The sequence below is a fragment of the Haliaeetus leucocephalus genome, unplaced genomic scaffold (genome assembly GCF_000737465.1).
Source record: "Haliaeetus leucocephalus isolate CR32 unplaced genomic scaffold, Haliaeetus_leucocephalus-4.0 Scaffold206, whole genome shotgun sequence".
Classification (NCBI taxonomy): domain Eukaryota; kingdom Metazoa; phylum Chordata; class Aves; order Accipitriformes; family Accipitridae; genus Haliaeetus; species Haliaeetus leucocephalus.
In genome coordinates, this window is record NW_010972642.1 from 156,562 (window position 1) to 177,876 (window position 21,315).

Genomic DNA, 21,315 nt, shown 5'->3' on the forward strand with positions numbered 1-21,315 from the left:
TGTACTGCAAGTAATTTTAACATGTTCAGACTTCCAGTTTGCCTGACTCCCTACACTACAAACCAGGAATAAAACTATAAAATAGTAACCCGGCTTTATCTCAATCAACATATCGATACTTGCAAGTCTGTATAAGATACATGCTAAAATTAGACCTATGTCCTATCAGTTAATTTCAGCGGCAGGCAAACATGGGTAACCGACTGAACCATTCTGACATACTCTTATTCCATTAATAATGTCTCATTCATTCTGACGCAGATGGAATGCCATCACTTCATACGATGGCTTTTCTTCCCCTTTAAGCTCATTTAGAGGATTTGGGTTTTTTACTATTATATTACTCAAACACAAGTTCCAGCCTCAATTACATGTGGTAACCTGCAATACTTAAAAATTATAAAGCTATACTTATTGCACGGAAAACAGAGATTCTGTAAGAACCAGACGCAGTGTTTCTTTATTACAAATCTCCTCTATTACTGCAATCAAGGTGATGCAAGCACAGAGTATTCCCACATGTAAGAAGACACAATAACCTTAAAGTTTCCAAGCTACAACTGAAGATGGTCAATCCTTCTACCAATACCAATTCACTATGCCATTTCACAGTCATTGACTGCATAGACCCTGAAAGAACTGTCACTGGTTTAATCCTTGCAACTACATAAAGATGTTATAGTTGGTATTTGGGGAAAGTCTGATAAGGTTACAATAAAATCCTCATAAATATTTTTTTAATACAATGTTTAAAAATATTTCTGTATATGTATACATGTATTGCTAGTGTTCTTTTTTAACTACATTTCACACAAAGACACACAAAATAATGAAAAGCACATGGAACAAGGTTACACACACATATCATGTGGTGTTAGTGCCAGCTGAAGCAGTTCTCAAGAGTCCCTTCCAGCCATTCATTCATTCCCATCATTGCACCACTCCCTCAGATAATGCTCGTAATGCTCAGGTATGTTCATAGAGCTTTCTGGGCTGAACCAGAGTAGGGAACTGGTCCACATTAATATACTGTTAATTTCCTGGTTGAATTATTTTTATTCTAAGCACATTTACTGTGCCATCTCTGGGCTGGATAGTAACAAGAAGGTGCTGGAAAGAAAAGTTGCTTGAGTTGGCATTTCAGCCAAAAGAATCACACAGAGAACGGCACTCTAACACAACAGTTATCTAGCAGTGCTCTTCAGAGATGAAGATCAACAGATCTCCATTTTGAAAAGGCAGCAGTAAAGATCTCAAGCACTTGCAGAATGCAAACATGGAGGAATAAAACAGCATTTGTCCAAGCTGAGGTCAGAGATACAAAATACCATCAAGAGCAGCATTTGGACATTTCTACAAAAATGTAGGCTAATTTTTTTATGAGTAAAGTAAGCTCAAATTTTCCCACTGATGGAAATACAACATACACTTTTATAGGTAAAAATATACACAAAGATAGCTGTGCTAGAGTTACACTTGCTATCAACAGGCATCCTGTGAATTGCTAAAAATATCTTAAAAGTACAACGTAACATGTATGTGAGTTTTCCATAGCTGGTGTATTTTACCAGAAGAAATCAAGTAATATTACCGCTCCAACAAAATCTGTTCTCGTTTGCAATTAGGGTTATTTAACTAACACATTAAAAACACATCTGATTAAAAAAAAAAGCTGTGGAGACATCCAGTTAAATGAATGGGTTTTAATATGCCTTAGCACTACCATATACCCAAATAAACTGTACTAAGACTCAAAAGAACTTACCATGTATCTAATATATGTAGAACTATATTATACATATTGAATTTATTCTTTGTTTTCCCAAATAAGCGCTACCCTAACTAATCCAGACAGGTAACTAGAGTGCACTATTTATGTGTGCGATATTAAAACATACAAAACAACTTGTGTTATTCATTCTAGTTAAGTAACTCAACCTTAAGGTGACCGTAAAATGTAACCATAGCAAAACCACATCCAATATGAAATTTTCAGAAAGACAGCAGGAACATATTTTTTGTATCAATTAACAGTCTGCATGCTTTGCTACGTCATCATCAATAACAGACTCAACCCGTTTCCATCCCATTTTACTGTATTTTTTTTCCACCAGACCATACACAGGCCTTATCAAAACAGTGTGCAAATAATTCAAGCTCTAAAAATGCATTAAGTGCTCTTAATTTACATTTTCAATTATTTTTAAAAAGCTTCCTAAGGAAATAACAGATCAGCCATGAAATGTCTGAAAAGCTAGCAAAAACAAAGGTAAACAGAGAAAAGGCTCTTTTTAAAGCATTTTTTTCAAACTAAAACGTTAAAAACAAAAAGCCATGGATTTGTAATTAAAGAGAAATTAAAATGTTAATGGAAATGTATCAACATGCAAAATACTAAGCAAAAATATTACCATCTGATAAATGTTCTTGAAAATAACATTACAAATATTTTAAAATTCTGCATAAACAAGATTACAAAGAAATCTGCAAAACCTCACAAAAAAGAAAACCAAAATATTTCAAATAATTGTTTAGAAATCCTCAATACAAGAAATAAGGGCTACAAAAAGAGTCACACAATGTTTTGGAACATACCCGCCTTCTACAGAACCTATGAGGCGATCCTCCCTTAGCAATCGATAACACAAAAAATGAGAAGAGAATCATCCACTTACTCAAAATAGTAGCTATTCACTTATATTTCACAGAGGTAGCTGATTTTGTTTTCAACAAACATATATGGTTCTATGTAATTAGTTCAGGTAGCCAGAAATTGTAATTAAACTAGAAGTTATTTCTGAATAGGAAAACATTCACATTTCTGCCTTCAAGACACCTCACTAATAACATTTTGACAAAAGCAGTATATAACCTATTAAAAAAAAGTTGCAAGGACTCATTCCAAAGTTTAAACAAAGAATTATAACCACTATTTTTATTATACAGTCTATTCGGCATAACAACAGATCACATTTTTAGTCCTATAGAGGTTCTTCAAAAGGCTGTAAATCCTCTTATTGCTTGGGAAGTGATTTAGGTTTATGTAAGTTACCATTTTTTAAAGGCTACACGCACACCTTTTCATGTTGTGGAACAAAGGCCAAATTATGTGCCAACTCTATTTTTCAAAACTGAAAGTTTTCACAATTATAAATGGGATATTCTCCTTGTTTAAAGCTATTCCAATGTTTCTGAATTTGGCTTCTGTAAAAACTTAATACATGATGGTAAAATAGTACACTTACACACGCATCAATAACTTCAAGAGACTAAACAGCAGTAATTTTTGCTCTGTTTCTTACACCACCAACTGTAATCACTTGAGTGCTGTGCACATTACAGTTAGTTGCTCCACTTTTCTTAATGCTTTAGTAACATTAAAATTTAAATAATTTGTATATAAAATGGCTATTAAATGTTCAATATTTGCAGTACGTCTTCTGACCTAAAAGTTACACGTATTTTTAAACAGAAAGTAACAGGAAACATTTAACTTACTACAAGCTAAGTTTTCACTTTAGTAGATCAGCAATGTAAGTATAAAATGCCTTACCCTTTGTTCCAGAGCTGACTGAGTCTGTTGTCTTAAAAGAGTTTTAAATGGCCCCCCTTCTTTTCCAGCACTCCCACTGCCCATTCCTGAAGAGTATCAGTACAAACAACATTCAAAGAAACATATATTATAATTTGTAATCAAACTTTGATTTTAAAATATACATAATAGTCACTGAAAACAGTCAAATTATCCCCATAATTTAAATTTTCAGAAAAGAAATGCTGAGCACCCAGTTTAATTTGGGCTTGGGGGGGGGCTGTTTGGGATTTGGTTTTCACATGACTAGCAGTCGTTTTTTAGCATTTAGACAAAACCCCCCTGATCTAAGATCTTTTTCTGCTGTCAACCTGAATTTCAAAAAAAACTTCAAAATACAAAGACTTAAAGATCTGGGCTTGCAATTCTTTCCTATGACATATAACTACCTTTTTTTGTTTCTTCTTGTTACTGTTGGGAGTTTTGCCTATGCTTTCAATATAGATCTACCTTCTCTGCCTTTAACAGAAAGTTTCTACATAATCAGATTTTCAGGCCTTATCAAAAAGGGCTGAAATGTCACCATTAATTCCAGACTGTTGAACGATGCCTCTCTGCCAGACGACTTCATAGTCTCTCTCTCTACTATCATTATCAGTAAAAAAAAAAAAGTAATAAAAATCTGGCTTTCTGAGAGTTTCAGAGTAACTAAATCACCTCTCCTAACTGGGAGGAGACTGTACACACAATTACAGCAGTAGCCATATAATGCATGATTGGGACCAAAAAGAAAATTGCAAAGGCAATGCACATCCTTTGATTTGAAATATAAACTCTGAAAAAAAAATACCAGTTATTTTTATTTTCTTTAATATCTATGCAATGAAATATTCACTCATCTGATTCATTCAAATAAGCTAAGGACTACTGCTCAGCATTTAAAACTGCCACACTTATTTGATTACTATATATGCACACACATAACCTGCAGATTATCTGTAAATGAAAATCAGAAATAAACTCCAGTTTTGCATAATACAAGTAATTCTCTCTTTCCTTCCTTCACATATTTTACTCCCACTCCTACCCCCCAATACAGGAGCTTTTCTGAAGAGATCAAAGTTTATCAGATACACAAATATCTTTGCTATTGAATTATCTGTTATCAAGGAACTGTACTCTTAACTGAGTCTGTCAAGATGCAGGTTATATGTATGACAGTAAGTTATTTCCTCTACAGTTAGAAATCACAAAAGTAAAAAATAAACACATACCAAGATTGTGTTTTTCCTAAAGTAAACACAATGCTGGTGAATCAGATTTTCTTAGTAATACTTCATGCCTAAAAACATACTATCATTGGTATTTCTTGTATCTAAAATCATCAGTGCTAACTTGACAAAGCAAAAATAAACACCTAAGTTGTATAGGAAAGCACAGGATAAAGAACAAAAAAAAAGTGTCAGGAGCAGGATGAAATACAAACACTACAGTGCAACAGTTATGAATGAAGCCAAGGTTTTCTTTACAGAATTTATAACTAATTTAATGTAACAGTTCCTTGCTAGTTTTTTTTTTCTTCTGATCAAGCATCTAATAAACATGAATGAGATTGTACATATACATCATAGTGCAGTTATTTGTTTTAACCAAAGACTGGGAGATCTGGAAATAATACTGGACTTAATAATGTATGTTAATTAATTCCTAACATTTTCAAAAATTACTAGGCTATCATTACCATATAATTATATATATATAAAATACTGTAATTTAAAAAAAATATTTTTAGCTGTTCTTGGATAAGGAAACAAAAATATTAGTATCTGTATAGTCCCATTAAACAAGATTAAATCGCTTTTACTATTTGGCATTGATTCTAAACATCATTGTCAGGGACCATACAATAGTAAATCAGACAAACATAGCATAAATACTGGACATGAAACAAACTCAAAAAATGTAAACTAATCAAAATAGTTTCTACAGAAAAAAGCAGTAATATCAACTATTTAATTTAAATCTATGAAAATAATGCATGTCAAGTGAAATGGAAAAGGAAGCAGTACAAATAAAAACTTTGTACAGGCTTTGTTTAGAACATTAAAGAGCAAAGTTGCTAGCCATCTGATAGCCATTATTTCAATAAATTATAAATAAATTAATGAGCAAGTGCTTGTTCCATGCAAAATATAGGAACAACAAAGTGAAGGGAATGAGAGGGATTAAAAAAAAAGTAAATTATTTTAGTCCAATTGCCAAAGGAAATTTTGAGAGGGAAAAGGAGAAAGTTCTGTAGCATAAACTACATGTTTCAAATCCTGTAAGTTCTGAAGCCATTTCAAGCTTCTGGGGCAGAGGTGAGAGATGGTATGAATAGTCATGTAGCCAGCAGTTTTCAGAGGCTAATTGAACAAAAACATAGGGTTATAGAAGGCTGTGTGTTAAATGCCCCCGTATCAAATAACAACAACATTTTCTTAAAAGTTTGTTTAAAAGGCCATAATAGATTGATCCTACCAGAAGCAGCCAGAAGCAGCTCTTCAGTGAAAGAAACACTTTTCCTCAGAACAACTGGGCTGACATGGCTAGAGTGTAGAGGGTTAAGGCTAGACCCCGAGAGGAGGAGACAGGACTTTTTAAGATGTGGGGAATCACAAGAGAGTGTAGGGGAGCTGGGAAACAGGAAAATCCTAGGTCCCTGTGGGGAAGGTGCTGTGGAGGAAAGTAATAGAGACAAAGAGATGTAGATTCAGAAGATGACTAAAAAAAACAGACGGAAGAAATCAAAATGAAGCATTTTTTTTTTCTCCAAATGAACCAGCACTTACTGCTGAATTATTTCTCAACAAACAAAGAAACAGAATGACAATACGGCTCCACAATGTGAATGAGAAGCATGTTCTCAAAAATCATGACCCGATTAAATTCTGAAATTTTTTTTTAAAAGCCATGGCAATCTAACATTTATTTTAAATTTTATACAAAATTTGATAACAAATACTATGGAGTAAAGGCTAAATAACACAGTCTTCTCACACATTTAATTTGATTACTTTCATTACTTGGGTATAAAAAGTTATTTTCCAGAGAAGTCATGGATTTGTTTATGATTTTTAGAGTCATGAATCTTGTAGAGTTCCCACAAAGAAAAGGAGTTCCCACCTTCTCAATTTCCTCCAAACATATACTATGTCACATCAAAATGTATTACCTGATTAAAATATGTCATGCTTTTCATCAGCCTGATATTCTGCTAGTTTGCAGTGGCATAAAATGTATCACTATTCACAGAAGTCATCGAACTTCAAACCAAAACAAGCTTTCTCAGCACAGAATAATTTCCCCTCATATTTAGACCAGGTATAGACCAGAATGGATAACACAATCACAATTGTATTTTATAGAAGACATTAAGGTAATATTCTCCTGGTTTGGAGCTACTGAAAACTAGATGCTTAAGTAGATCCAAGTTTCAGTCTCTGCTATTTAATTATTCATGCTGTGAAATTGTGGTATCTGCACTCTTTCCAGGTTAGTCTCCATCTCAAACACATGAACACACTAGCTACCTGACTGAGAAATAGAGGAATAATATGTACTGCAGAAATATCAGAAAATACTTCATTTTTCACATCAGCCAATCTGAGTAATGGGTATCTCAAATTTGGTAATGTTTCATGTGTCACTTGTTTGCCTTTTTTTTTTTAAACACTAACATCACCAACTTTCACACTGAAATATTCCAACCTAATAACAGTCTTAGGAAATGAAAACAGAGGTCTAAACATATACAGTGATTGCTAAAAACAACATACTGAATTTAGTATGTTATGGAAGTATCTTCTGCACATCATCAAATTTTTGGTAACAGGTGAAACAAATGACTCGAGATACTGTGCTTTTAAGCTATTAAGTTTCAAAATCTAGCCTGTAATACTAAGATACAGAATTTTTAAATGCAACCAGCAAATCCTCTTAAGGCAAGTTTCAGTAGCAGAGTTAAAAGCTGCTAAAAAGACAGTGCTAGTAAGCAAAAGCATGCCCGCTATTAGCTTTAATACTAAAAAGATAGCTAAAAAATATCTTTATATACTTGAAAAATCCCCCCAAATAAGAGGTACTGATGACCCAATCTGTTTCAGTTCTGAATGAACTGACTAAAGAGAGGGCCCATCTACCTACGTAACATTGCCAGAGATGATATAAGGTTGCCGCTTTAAAAACTTGACAAATTCACAATGAGCTGCCACCTTCATGAATTCAGAACATTTACATCTGTAAAGATGACCATCCATGTAACATTTAAATCCTTTACTCGACATGATTCTTACCACGGAAAAACTGATCAAAAGAAACAGGTTTCCAAATATTCCAAACCAAATACATTAATTTGTGGTTCTCCTATGCAATAAACATCCAGTTATATTTGTAGGTCCTTTAAACAAGTGACCACCATAGGTTATCCACAAAACAGTTATCATTTACACAAAAGGACCAAAAAAAAAAAAGCGTGCTTTTGTTTGCTGTTTTTTTTAAAAACAGGACAGAGAAGATAGTACTAAAAAAGACAGCTTCCTAATTGGGAACATTTTTTAACAGGTATCTAGGGAATAAACTGGGTAAAATATTTAATAAAACTGCATTCAAATGCAACATTTAACTTATCTACTTGGAAAAATTCTTGAAAGGGGTGCTATCAAGAAGTAAAGCTGAATCAACTGCTTTAATATGCTTAAAAATTGACTAGATTAGACGGAGACAAGAATGTTCTGAGCTTCAAATACCACAATTTAAAACACCATTTAAAACACAACCAAACTTTTATAAACAATTCTGCAAAATAATTTGCCCTATGGTAGTAAAATTCAAGGCATAGGTTACATAATGGAGAATAAACAAACAATAATTCTTTGAGTTGTGCTGACATCACTGCTGAAATAATTCTAACCACAGACTAAAAAATGAGGAAGGAAACAAGCTGAAGAAATTATGATAGCCCAATGGAGAAAGAAAAATGCTTTTGAAGATGGCTGGAGTATAACTTAAGTTACTTTCAAAATGTATACCGTGTGTGTAAAGCCATTTTCGTATACCAAGGAGAATAAAAAGACAGCAGCTGCTACATTTCTAGTATCGCATTTGCAAAAAGGAGTTAAAAATCAGAGACATGTATACAATATACTTATAGCACAACACATTAGGCCTGATGACTACATAGTTTTAGTAACACTGTCCTTAACATACTGTGGTGAGAAATGTACTCCCATGATTTGTAATATGAAATGGAGGAAATAAGAAAAAGGCAGTTACTTAGGACTCCCTTAACGCTCTCAGATGTTTTATTTCAACTTGAATACAGTTGTGTTACAAATGTCATTTTAATGTTATCCAGAATAGTGGAAATATAGGCAGGATTTAAAATTTTCACCCTACAGAAACCCTTTCAAGCTTGAGGGGTGCTATCTAAAGTCTCCAATTTCCACATCATTTTGATAACTTAAATGCCAAAAAGCAAAAAGGGGTTGAATGAAAATATAAAAAGAGAAACACAAATTAAAACAAAAAGTGGGTGGAAGCGCCTTACCAGTTTTGGGTGTCAAACTCAAATCTGTGTCAGAAGAAGAGGACTGTCGACTGTAGGACTTGGAAGGTGAAAAGGAATAGGTTTGGTTTTTCAGAGGGGTGGAGGGTCCTGATGAATGAGTATTGGGATTGGGATCTTCATTGAAGGGAATCCTGCCAGAAGAAGGTGGAAACATATTCAGTAATCCTGTGCCAAAGGACCTGGCTGACAGCAGCATGATCCAAACACCAGGATGGGATTGGGGCAGGGCCAGCAGCTATTCCTTAGGTGCGAGACTGGGGATGAGGCCAGAGGCAAAGAAATGCTGTTTTACCCATTCAGCATTCTACAGATAGATGCTGATAATCTACAACAAAACAATTAAGCCAAATGAAAGGCATGAGATGTGACAAAAAAATTATATATATGCAAAAGAAAAAACTGAGAACAGTTTATGGCTTAAAAATCTGGTCAAATACACAATGCTTTGAGTTAGTTTAATAAAGAAAAAATGATTTCAAATTATATTTGTGTTTATACATATTCATACATTTATGTATACACACACATATGCATTTTAAGGGAAAAAAAAAAAAAAATGTTTCCTTATCCTATAGCATCAGCAGCATGCCACAGCTAAAAACAGAGCAAAGAGGAGAATCTTTATGGGAACAACTATATTGACAAACAGTTCACTTATGCACAGATTGACTTACCTGCTCTCTAAAACCATCTCTTCCACAAATGGCACATACCCTTCCTAGAACCATTTTAAAACCTAAATACCATATCTGAATTATGCTTGAAAGCAATTATGAACTCCAATCAAAACATGTATGTTCCCCAGATACATCAACTTATTTTTACTTAATTTCTTAGGAAGTAAGCATGTTAAAAAGAAATGAAGAGTGTGGCTTTGTGGAAGAGACTCCGATGCATTTTCAAGAAACTATTGCCTTTGTTTCAGCAGCTGCACACAGAGTAGTTCTTCACTGACAATAGAAGGTGTCTCCATGAGAAAATGAGGGAGAAAAGATGGGTGGTACCTGCCTACACTGCCTGCCTGCCTGCACTTTGCGACCACTGTGCCTGTGGCCTGCCTCTCCCCAGCTCTTGAGTCTGAGCAGTCTCGTACCAGTGTAGATGAGAGTGGGAACAGACACAGAGAAGTTCTGAGTAAGTCGTGAGCCAGTAGCAGTGTGAATTGGGCTGTTGTGAGTCGAGCGGCATCCATGGCTTGGCGGATGAACCAGCGGAGACCTGAGAGAATTTGCAGCCAAGGTGGAAGAAAAGAAAACAATACATACAAACAGGTTGCAAAGTTATGTTATAAATGATTTCAGGGAAGTTTAGCTAGAGGAGATCTCTTACTTTAAGCAGACTCTAAGAATTTAAATTCCTAGCATGCAAGAGTCCAGATGAAATAAAAAGAGAGAAAGGAACAGCTTAAGCACTAGCTTGTGAATGCGTAATTGATTCTTTGGCAACAGGGCATCAAGTTAGTAAAGCCAAGAATAAGAAGTATTAGTTGATTTTGCTGGCTTTGAGAAACATTCTGGTTTTTTGGACTGAGGGACAATGATTCTGACAATAACCACCACCAAGCTGAATGTGGATTATTTGCGGGGTGGAATTTCCGCATTTTGCTCCAGGGTGAAAGCTACCGATTTATTTATGAATGCTTCTTAAGTTGGTAGTTACCAGGTCCACCTTTTTTTTTTTTTTTCTTAAATCACCACTGTTATTTTATGCTGCATTGTATCCAGAAGCTCTTTTGATGGCAAATTTTTAAAATTAAGACAAGTTAAACAAGCTATGATTTGAAATAGAAACCAGTAATTTTGAGAAGTCAGAGCATACCGATGCCTGCACAACAAAAATGCCTAATTGCTATTGTAATGACACAACAGTTCAAGTTAATGAAAATGGCTAATTCAATTAATGCATCTGGAAACATAGCACAAGTAGTAAACTTTTTGCTGCCATTTTTTCCTTCCAGAAATTGGATCACTCTACCAAACAAAGTAACTAACTTATCCAAGCAACAAAGTAGTAACAATTTGAAGAAGACAGTAAGTATTTTTCTATTAATTTGTATGCACATTAAAAAATTGTATTCAAACTGTGTTTGGTGCTGCAGTAGATATAACAAAGATCAAGAAATTCTACCTCCCATCATAAAAAGTCTTCTCTGCAAGTACACTGTTTAACTCCACCTATTTTGCAATAGCTCTACTTGTTTTGCAACAGTAAAAAGCAAAGCACACAAGAGAAGACGAGACTACTTCAGGGTCATTCTCTAAATCACTGACACAACTGTCTGAATTCAAAATTTATCTTTTCTTACATGCTCAGCATAAATGCTCCAACCTGATTGTACTGAACTTGGAAAATCTTGAACAGAAGATATATCATACGAAGCCCTCACAAAAATGTTTATTGTACAAACACAGAGTCAAAGAACTAATTATTAGTTAGGAAATTGGTGGATCACAACCCAAGGATACATAATACCGTTGCTATGTAAATTCAAAAAAGTCATATTAAGTAAGGATTACCACTTCAGCTTCTAAAGAAATAACATAAGTAATCCAACCTAAAACACTTCAAAATTGTGGAATATCAACTGAGTTGCAGACAAATAAAACTACAAAAGAAAAACAAATTCTGGGGAAAAAAGAAATCACACCAGTTATGTAAAACTGAATGAGTATGAAAAGAAGAGGGATGAAACTTGTTTCCCTACAAACTATTAATTCATACTTACTCCTTCATTTCTTTGGATGGGGAGTTACATGCAGGTAAAAATGCTGATGTGTTACTTAATTTATCCAATGTGCAGGCTGTTCCTATGGCTCGCACTACTAGTCCAGACTCTCCCTCCAAATCAAAACACTGCAAATAACCAACAACAGCATTTCCTCTCATTTCAAGCACCTTCAAGCCAATCTTCCTTTGCAATTCACCTACAAAACAAAAGGTAAAAAGCTCATAATTGCAGTGAACTTTCCCTATTCTCTTTTGTGGTCTTTGGCCTCTGCTTTTGGAATTGCCAACCCAGTCAGTTAAAACAGGTAATAGATCCAAGCTTACATAATTGGGCCAAGCAGTTGGTCACAATCTCTGCCTCCTATAACATCATGTGATACTCACGATTCGCACAGCTTTTTTCCTTTTTTCTCCAAATCTATTCTGATTTCCAAAACAACATGTTATTTCAGAAATGTTTTTCTCTTTTTATTTTCATTGTTTTTCCCTTTTTTACTTATTTAGAGAAAGAGATGATCAAGATGTGTGCTGAAACACACAAGTTTCTAAGCAGTCCTTGATACAGTTCACAACAATGCAACATCTTTGAAATCCATATGGATAGGCATCTACAATTTTTTATTTACACTTATTTAAGCATATTTCAACCTAATTCATACTCTTTGCTCTTTTTAAATTAATAGTGTTTAATATGGCAGCCTCATCTACAAAACGTAATGCCAAATAAACAAAATAGGATACCAAATATGGCACTCTCACTGCAAACAAAAAACTGCAATTTCTCCTTTATTAGCTGCACACAAGGACTGAAAGGCTGTAACTATAAGACAACGGTCTGCCATAGATGCTTACTTAGCAGGATGTTTAAAAAAAAAAAAGTTAATTGATCTATGTAGCTAGATTTCTTGGTAATACTAGGTGGAAAATATAATCTCTCTTGTGATAAAAATGAAAGATCTCCAAAATCCTGTTAACAAGCTGAAAAAGCTTCGCTGTCACAGAGGATAACCTAACAGTCACAATGTCAATGATGTTAAGAAATCCAAGTGGAATGAAGTGATCACTACTGCTTTCTAGAAGCTTGGATTTAAAATTACCAGAATAGGTGCCTATTGTAAACTTCTTAACAGAGTCTGAAATTATGCCTGTACTGGTCTTGAAAGATCTCCAAGATTGAGGTTGAGTATGAAAGTTTCCAGCTGAGTGAAAACTGCTATGGATTCCATTCAAGCCAAGGTTGAGACTGAATTCTTTTTTACATACACAACACATAATATGAGAGAGGTCTATGAAACAGTCTGGGTCATTCTCAGAAGTTACAGATTTCTTCAGGATTCTTTAGGTGTGGCCACCAGTAACAATGATTGCAATGTGAAGCATTATATTACATGATACAAAACAGTACTGCTATGAGGTCTTCTGGGTGTTTTCCTCTTAACCACTGCTATGAATAAAAATATTAATAAAATCTAGCAGAATACTTCCACATGTGCTACTTTATCCACTTTCATTATTTATGCAGGGCAAGAGATATGCAACTGATATACTAGGGGAGTTATATTAAAAACCTCCTAAAAAGTGAATTCATGTCAGTTATGACAATATTGTTTTTTCACATTTTTCCTCAAAACGTGCTGACTTTCCTAATGAAGATACTCAGTAACATCTCCATGACCTCTTGCCCCACTTACTAAAGATCTCCATACATGCTTGCAAAACCCTACTCACTTTGTCTTTTAGTATCTTCCTTAAAACATAGCTATATCTACAAGAAATCTAACATTAAGAGCCCATTAGAGAACTGAAACCACTGCCTATCATTCTAGTAGCTGTTTTTCATCATTTCTTTGTATTCCTTACACCTTCAATATTGTCCACCTCTATCTATTAATTGCCTCTTGTCTTCATGTGCAAGTACTCTACAGTAGGGGTGTTTTGTTCTGTTCTATTGGCGCTGAAACAGGAGGATCTTGGTTCACAATTGCTGTTCATAAGCATCAGTAATACACACACATTAAAAAAAAAAAATCTGTGAAGATACTTGATACTGTGGAGACATCAACTGACTCTAATCACTGGTGTCTCCAGGAACTGCAGGTATGTCCTGCAGAAACAATGCAAGGCAATACAGAAGTATGCTTGAGAAACAATGAACCTATCTTGACTTTGAAAAGATGGGATGAGCAGGATAAGTATTAATACACACAGTATCTGAGATTGAAGTATATGAACAAATATACACAAATTAGTTCAAAGACAGTGGAGTAGTTTGTTATTTTAATGGTTTGAGTCAAAATTCTAGTAATACTCCTCATATGGGTTAAGAACATCTTCAAGGAAGTTCCACAGGTTTCTCTGACCTTCCTAAAAACAACCAACAAATTAGACAGCTGCATGGCATCATCAAGAAGGAGGAGGAAAAAAAAAAAAAAAAGTCACCCATACTGGCCATCAGTTTGGACAATAGAACCTTTGGAAACAGAAGACACTGAACTGAAAAAATAAACATAATTAATACAAAAAAAATCAGATACAATCTTGACTTAAGCAAGTCACTTATTTAAATGGCGAATATTCTTAAAAGCAGCAATCACCACTACAGCCTACATGCTAAATACCTGACATGAGTGAAATAAGTCTTTGTCTAGCCTCATTCGATGCCCTTGGTGTACGAATTCGGTCTATCCACTGGTATTCCGGGTCTTCATTAACTACAAGTTCTTCCACAAATCCATGAATTATTACTGCTCTGTAACACTTCGGAATAGATGTAGCTGTTAAAAAAAAAAATATATATATATATATGAAAGATGTAAGGCATGAGTCTGAACCAAGAATTCCAAGAAAAACATAAAATTACACGTAAGAAGTGATGTGAATGATTGCAGAAAGTAATCCACATGATTTTCTATTAAAACATGGACATACCCAAGCAGTTTTGTTCTGGGAGACCCTGGAACACTAATAAGATAACTGTCCAGTACATCAGTTACAACATGTACCATTATGAAACCTTTTCACTTTGTGCCTCTAACAGGATATGCACCCAAAATAACATAATGTGCGAATGCACATGCACTGAAATGCAACTTAAAAAAGATAACGGGGGAAAAAAAACCCACCAGTTATTTACATTGTCTTGAAATATGAACAATTGAAAAATTCATTTAAAAAAAGCACACGAAACAAAACGATTTTCTGCATTTGCTACTGGCTTCAATGTAATCTCCACTGGGCTTATGCAATGAGCTGGTGAAAGAAGGGAAACTGACAGAACAGGTGAAGAAAGAAAAGAAGGGGGGAAAAAGGTTTTCTGTTCAAATAAACTTTTTTCCTCTACTTACTGCAAAAAAACTTGACTCCACAGGATGACTGCCTAAATCTGTTTAAATCATTGAAGAGATCTACTTTCACCACCACATTTATCTCTCCACGTATACCTATCAACAAAAGAACATGAAAAATGAAAAGCTGTGTCAGAAATTAATACAATACTAGCCCTATTAATTACTCCCTATTATTAGTAATTAATGCACTTTCTATTACCAATGAGTTAGTTTTTCTGCAAAGAATGTACTGTAACCCTGCTAGAACCACTCGGTTCAACTGGCAGTTCACATGTCAATTCTAGCCTGGGCCAGAGGAGCAGGAAGAGATTTCCTTGCCTCTTAGGTCTGCTGCAGAGACATCTCAGAGGAAGTTTCTAGTTCTGCCAAGCCTTTGAGGCTGCAGTTATGCAAGCAACAGTCCTCAAGTACCTGCTGCAACAAAGAGGACTTTCAGAAGAAAGATGGGATTGGGAAAACAGAAGCCATCAGCCTCCTGATACGACAGTAGCCACCGCTGCTGCAGTGTGCAAGTGCTCTCTCTACTCCTTTGCCCTGGACCATCAAAGTAGGAAGGGTATAAAATCAGTATCTACGCACCATGACTGTCCCAAGATATCCTTAACACAAAAGGTTGGCAGTACTAACTTTGAGTATAAATGCCTTGAAACTATGGTCCTGCCCACATGAAAAAGCTCTGACCAACACCAAAAAGCTTTATATTTTCTCCTTGAAATGGTTTCAAAAATCACAGTAAAGCCACTCTCTGAAGTTTAAACCAATGAGAAAATTTATGGTTCTTTCTAGAACCACAAAGTGGCACAGTAAACGTTTGTAAAACATTTGACTATGAGAATAAATACATAAAAAATAAGGTATTACAGACTCTTTGGAAAAAGCTTAATTTTTGGCCACAATTAAATAACGGACTATTTCCTCAACATACAGCCATTCTTTTTTGATTTTTCCACTTACCTATTCTGAACTTTTTCCTTCTTTTTGCCCACCCAATAACAGAATCATTTCACATATTATAGGTTCTGACACAATGAGGAATAAACTTCTTGATGAGTCTGATCTCTAGTGTCTTCAGAAGCCTTTATTACATAAGTATATGACACTCAAACGCACGCATTAGAGTTGTAGATTTACTCTGACATTATTACATTAAAGTCACCTAGATCTATCTTCCAAGATGCCAGCAGAAAGAAGCCTTCAGTTACTATAACAGGAAGTGCCTCAGGTTCGCATTACTTTTTTAAGGAAGCATCAATTACTGTTTGCCAAGGATCAAGATAATTAGCATCTACTGCTATGAGCATGAAAATGTAAGAATTCTGATTTTACTTAACAGGAAAAAGTTGTGAAATACTAACATATCTAGAAAAATATACAGAAATCTAATTCTCTCTGACATACAAGTTGTACACATCCTGAGACAACTGTTCACCTAATTTAACTTCAAAATAAAATGTACAATAGGAAAATGTGAATAGAACAAAGGGATAAGTAACAGAAATACATGCAATATTTTTCAAAAAAACACTCTTCAATAAAACTGTTTTAAATATAAAAAAATACTTTGCATCAGTTACAATGATCATCTACTAAATACCACGATTTCCCAACAATGATTTATAATTAGCTTTAAACATAGTTACGTCATTTAATTCACACTGGATAATGAACAAGGGTGGTAATGACAACCGCACAGATGTTCTGCAATAAGGTATTCAAGCAGCAAGCTAATTGCTGTGAACGACCTTGACTTTCTGGGACAAAAGCTGTGTTGCATTAAAATCAAAGGCAAAAATGTCATTAACCTCATTTTCTCATACCTTCAAGATATTCTGATGAAATGTACCTAGCACTGAGAATACTTTCTGCAGGGAAAAGGAATTTCATCCTGTACTTTATGTTGAAGATCTGTCACATCCTGTCCCTCCAACTCAAGTGAAGTTTATCCAACATCCCAGGAAGGCACACCCCAAGTGACTTCGGCAAAAGTATATTATTTTAGTAAACACGTGGTAATAGAAAAAGTATGTTTGCATCTTTTTTTTAATCTGAATTTTGCAGGAACTATTTTAAATACCCTGTGAAGATTTTTTTTCCACTTGTCACAAGATCTATGGAAGGCATTCTGCCAAGCACTAGTCTGAACTACTATGCCAAAAATTTTCTCATGCCAGAAACAAGGAAAAAAAACACCAGAAAAGTAGCTTTCCAGCTCTCAAGGCTAAAATTATTATAAAATTCTTAAGACAGCGAACAGAAATTAAGCTTTTAAGAAGCAGACTACACCTCAAACAACATTGTTTTACTTTTAAATTAGCAAGTCTTACCATGAATAGTATCATAAATTGGGAACCATCCTGAAATAACTGTAGCTGCTTCACTATAGAGCAAAGGATCAATATCTATGTACACTTTGCCAATGGCATCGTTAGCACTGTAGGTATCATGATCAAGAACTGTGATCTGGAGAGGCTCATCTTGTAGCTCCTCATCATCCACCTAGAAACAAATATTAAAATGGAATCTGAGTATTTAAAAAAAATGCTAGGAAACACTGCTGAAAAACAAATGCAAAAAAGAGGAGAGTTAGTTATGTACAGTGACCTGACACAGATAAATCTCTAAGTTCAATTTCCTGCATCTAAACAATGCATTCACTTATTTTGATTTTCCCCTTCACAGACTGGTGAGATCCTGGAACCAGCGTTATCACTGGGAGAAGAACAAAAGAGCAAGATTACAGTGATTCCACATGATTTAAGTCACATTCCCTAGATTGTCTACCCATCTCCACAATACACATTTTCATAAAAAAAAAAAAGAAAATTTAAGATAAAGCATCTCAGAGTACTATTATACCCCTATAATAGTTATAAAGTTATGATCATTGGCGCTCTCACCCTTCCAAACTGGTCAGTGGCTTAAAAGAAGACAAGACATTTCATACAACCTGCTCTAAAAATTCAGTATTTCAGACATGCACTTTTCCAAATAAATGCAATAATCCATCTACAGATACCTCACCTATTTTTTTAGGACAAAGAAGACATCCTGCAACTTTTTGTGTTGAACATCACAAACGAAGAATCAGGTTTGCTAAATGCAATGGGATGACTCACGTAAGTGTTTGCAGAATTATAACATCTAATCTTGCAAAAAGATCAAACTACACACACACACACACATATAAAATGTCTTAAGCAGTTAGTGTTTTTCCACTCTTTGAAATGTGGAATTCTTCCCCCCTCCCCGCCTCCGCCAATGTTGCTGTTTGGCTCTTTTCTTTCCCAAATCCATTTTTCCATGCAAAAAGATAATTTTGAGATTTCTGTTACTGTCAAAAAACCTTTCTGTATGAACAGAGTTAACCCTCCACACAGATCAGCTCTTTCCCCTCCCCCCCAAAATGACCCTAGGAACTGAAAGATAAAAAAAACCCTGAATTTCAACACCACAGTACTACTTTCTTAATCAACATGGATTGCTCATTAAGAGATGCTCTTAATCAAGCATTCCTTGTTGAATAATAATCTGCCCAACCTTACTATTTTATATTTGCTTTAAAATAGTTCTAACACTACCAGCTATTACATCACTCATGACACATACATATATTTACAACCATGTTTATACTGTGATATTATCTTAGAACACTATAAATGAACCAGTACTATATAATCAAATGTTTTAACAATTAATTTATTCTAAATACTATTACATGATTATTTTTTAAGGTAATAAAAAAATGCAATAACAAAAAATAAGAAGAATATGTAAACACTTGTTCAGGGCATAATGTCAAGACATCAACGAATTAGATGCAGGAAAGCACAAGCAATTACAGGAAAAAGCTGAGTATCCTCATTATTACATAAGGAAATGGGAAAAGAAAGTGTCCGATAAATGTTGTCCAAGCTCTTTATTTTGTAATTTTCTCATAGGAATTCTCCATTTTCTTCTTTGTCAAGTGCATTATTTTTGCAACCCAAAGTAACATTTCAAATACCAATTAACTTTCCTTACTCAAAATTACCCCTTTAAAAAAATAGAACTGCACCCATACTGACATCTGAAAGCCTAATCCATAATGCTGTTCTCCCCCCCACCTTCACCTCTGTCTTGTCTTTTTTAGTATTACTCAGAATAACATTTGAGCTGAATCCAATCTGGCAAGATTTTATCTTTACAAACAGTCCTAAAAAGCCAATGAAACACCTTTAGCAAACAAGGACTAACTGTAGATAGGTTTGCTGAAAAGGCTTCACATGTATTTAAACAGAACTACAATTCACTCCTCAAAACTCATTTTCTGCCTGAAATGAAATTATTTCATCAAGGGTATCTAAACCAGAGTGTCTACATAGATATAGGCAAACTCTTAAAAAATACTTACTTCAAACTTGAACCACTCAGAATTCCACTGAGGATTAAGTGATTTGGGATACACATCTGTCTTAAATGTTGTATTTCCAAATTTTACCTAAAAATACAAGCATTCAATTATTAAATAAATTTAGAAACTCTCATTAAATCTACACATGCAAATAAATTCAAATACAGATTACAATAATATCAACAAATCCTGTTCGTTTCAGTGAGAGTGGGTTTTTTAATCAATTCATATATATCAGTAAGTAACCTTTCATGTATCAACAACGCTTCCAATAAATCTCCCTCTCCTACTGTTAAAATTGTTTCTTTTCCTCCTCAATCACTTGAGAGGTAAAAATATCGCTTATATTGGCTATTCAAAGTCACTTGGCATACCCTCTTTGCCTTCTGTTTAGAAGTACTGTAAGCAAAACTATTCCATCTAAATATTTATAGTTTATGTCCTATTACTATTCTTTCTAGGGTTTCTAAATCAGCTTTATTGACAATTTATAAAAGAAATAAAGAAATAAATGGTAACAATGGTAAATTTATTTCTTCAGTTTAAGAAATCTCCCCAGATACACACCAGAAAATAACTGAAACCATCTCCATTAACTGCAATGTTGGTGTGCTGGACACATATCCGTAAATTCAGAGCAGCAAGGAGGAAGCACCTTATCAGTTTCTATTTTTTTCTTAAAATATAGGAAATTCCAGGAAGCATACAGGCAAAAAGTTAGAGGGACTACATATACATAGCTCTGTATTTATCCCTGTAACCTCCAGTTACTGAAGATTAAATATTCTCCATACTTCTATTAATGCACCTTCAATCACATAATAGCCTATTTCAGGAATCGCCATTTGGTCTCCATAGGAGTCTATTTCAGGATGACCCCATTTGGTGGTGGTTTTTTTGGGTTTTGGTTGGTTGGCTGGGTTTGGGGGGGGGGGGTGGTGTTTGGTTTTTGTTTGGTTTTTTTTGTTGTTTTTTTTTTTAAGTGAAACTGAATTTCTGTAATGCTGCACACATCAAGAAACCATGCTGTACAATGCAAGAGCCTTTATTTCGCTGCAGCTTTCATTCCAAACCATTTACCAATGCTTGTAGTTCTCTGAATGTTGCCTCTCAAAGTAATTAGTACTTCAACTCATATCAAGTATCTGATGGCACTTATGAATACCCAAAGTTATGGGTTTTAATTCATTCAAGATTCTTAAGAAAATAATGAGTGTGCTGATATAAAAGAAATGCTGCAGTTAAATACAGTTGTGGATTTTGAATGCCATTTTATTTTTAAAAGTCTAAATTGGATTTTGGAGACTAACTTTAGGCCTAGCTTTAGAAAACTGTATAGCATTTTTTTAAACACTTTTGCTCAATGAAGTATTAAATAAACACTTTGCATGTTTCAGTAATATGGTGATTATTCTGCATAGGTGCACACCCCAACTCTAAAGAGATTCTACGCTTGCTTAAGTACACCCAGTTAATTTAAAAAGCCTAAAGCACCGCAGAACTGGAGTTCACAGTGAGCTCTGCATATATAACCGTACGTATCTCAGTCAAGAGAACTCTGTACAGCATTTGTGACCAAAGAAACAAATAAAAAAACGGTGGGGCTCCCTATCTTATTCAATGAACTGTAATGCTTTTCAAAAAGAAGTTGCTTTACAGTTAAAAGCCAGAGTGGTATGAAAACACAGGACTAAGCAACCTCAGTGCAAAA

At 34.6% G+C, this 21,315-nt stretch overlaps 1 protein-coding gene across 1 annotated transcript in view; it reads right to left on the reverse strand.

Annotated features, from left to right (window-relative positions):
- C2CD5 (C2 calcium-dependent domain containing 5) overlaps positions 1-20,449 on the reverse strand; it is a 65,351-nt gene extending 44,902 nt beyond the window's left edge. The window contains exons 1-10 of the mRNA XM_010566329.1: positions 20,399-20,449; positions 20,172-20,270; positions 19,605-19,691; positions 17,539-17,710; positions 15,212-15,307; positions 14,486-14,641; positions 11,866-12,064; positions 9,120-9,271; positions 6,053-6,247; positions 3,554-3,639 (exon numbers count right to left, since the gene is read on the reverse strand). Coding sequence (XP_010564631.1) covers positions 3,554-3,639; positions 6,053-6,247; positions 9,120-9,271; positions 11,866-12,064; positions 14,486-14,641; positions 15,212-15,307; positions 17,539-17,710; positions 19,605-19,691; positions 20,172-20,270; positions 20,399-20,449 — 1,293 coding nt within the window. The remainder of the gene's footprint in view (positions 1-3,553; positions 3,640-6,052; positions 6,248-9,119; positions 9,272-11,865; positions 12,065-14,485; positions 14,642-15,211; positions 15,308-17,538; positions 17,711-19,604; positions 19,692-20,171; positions 20,271-20,398) is intronic.
- Positions 20,450-21,315: the final 866 nt, after the last annotated feature.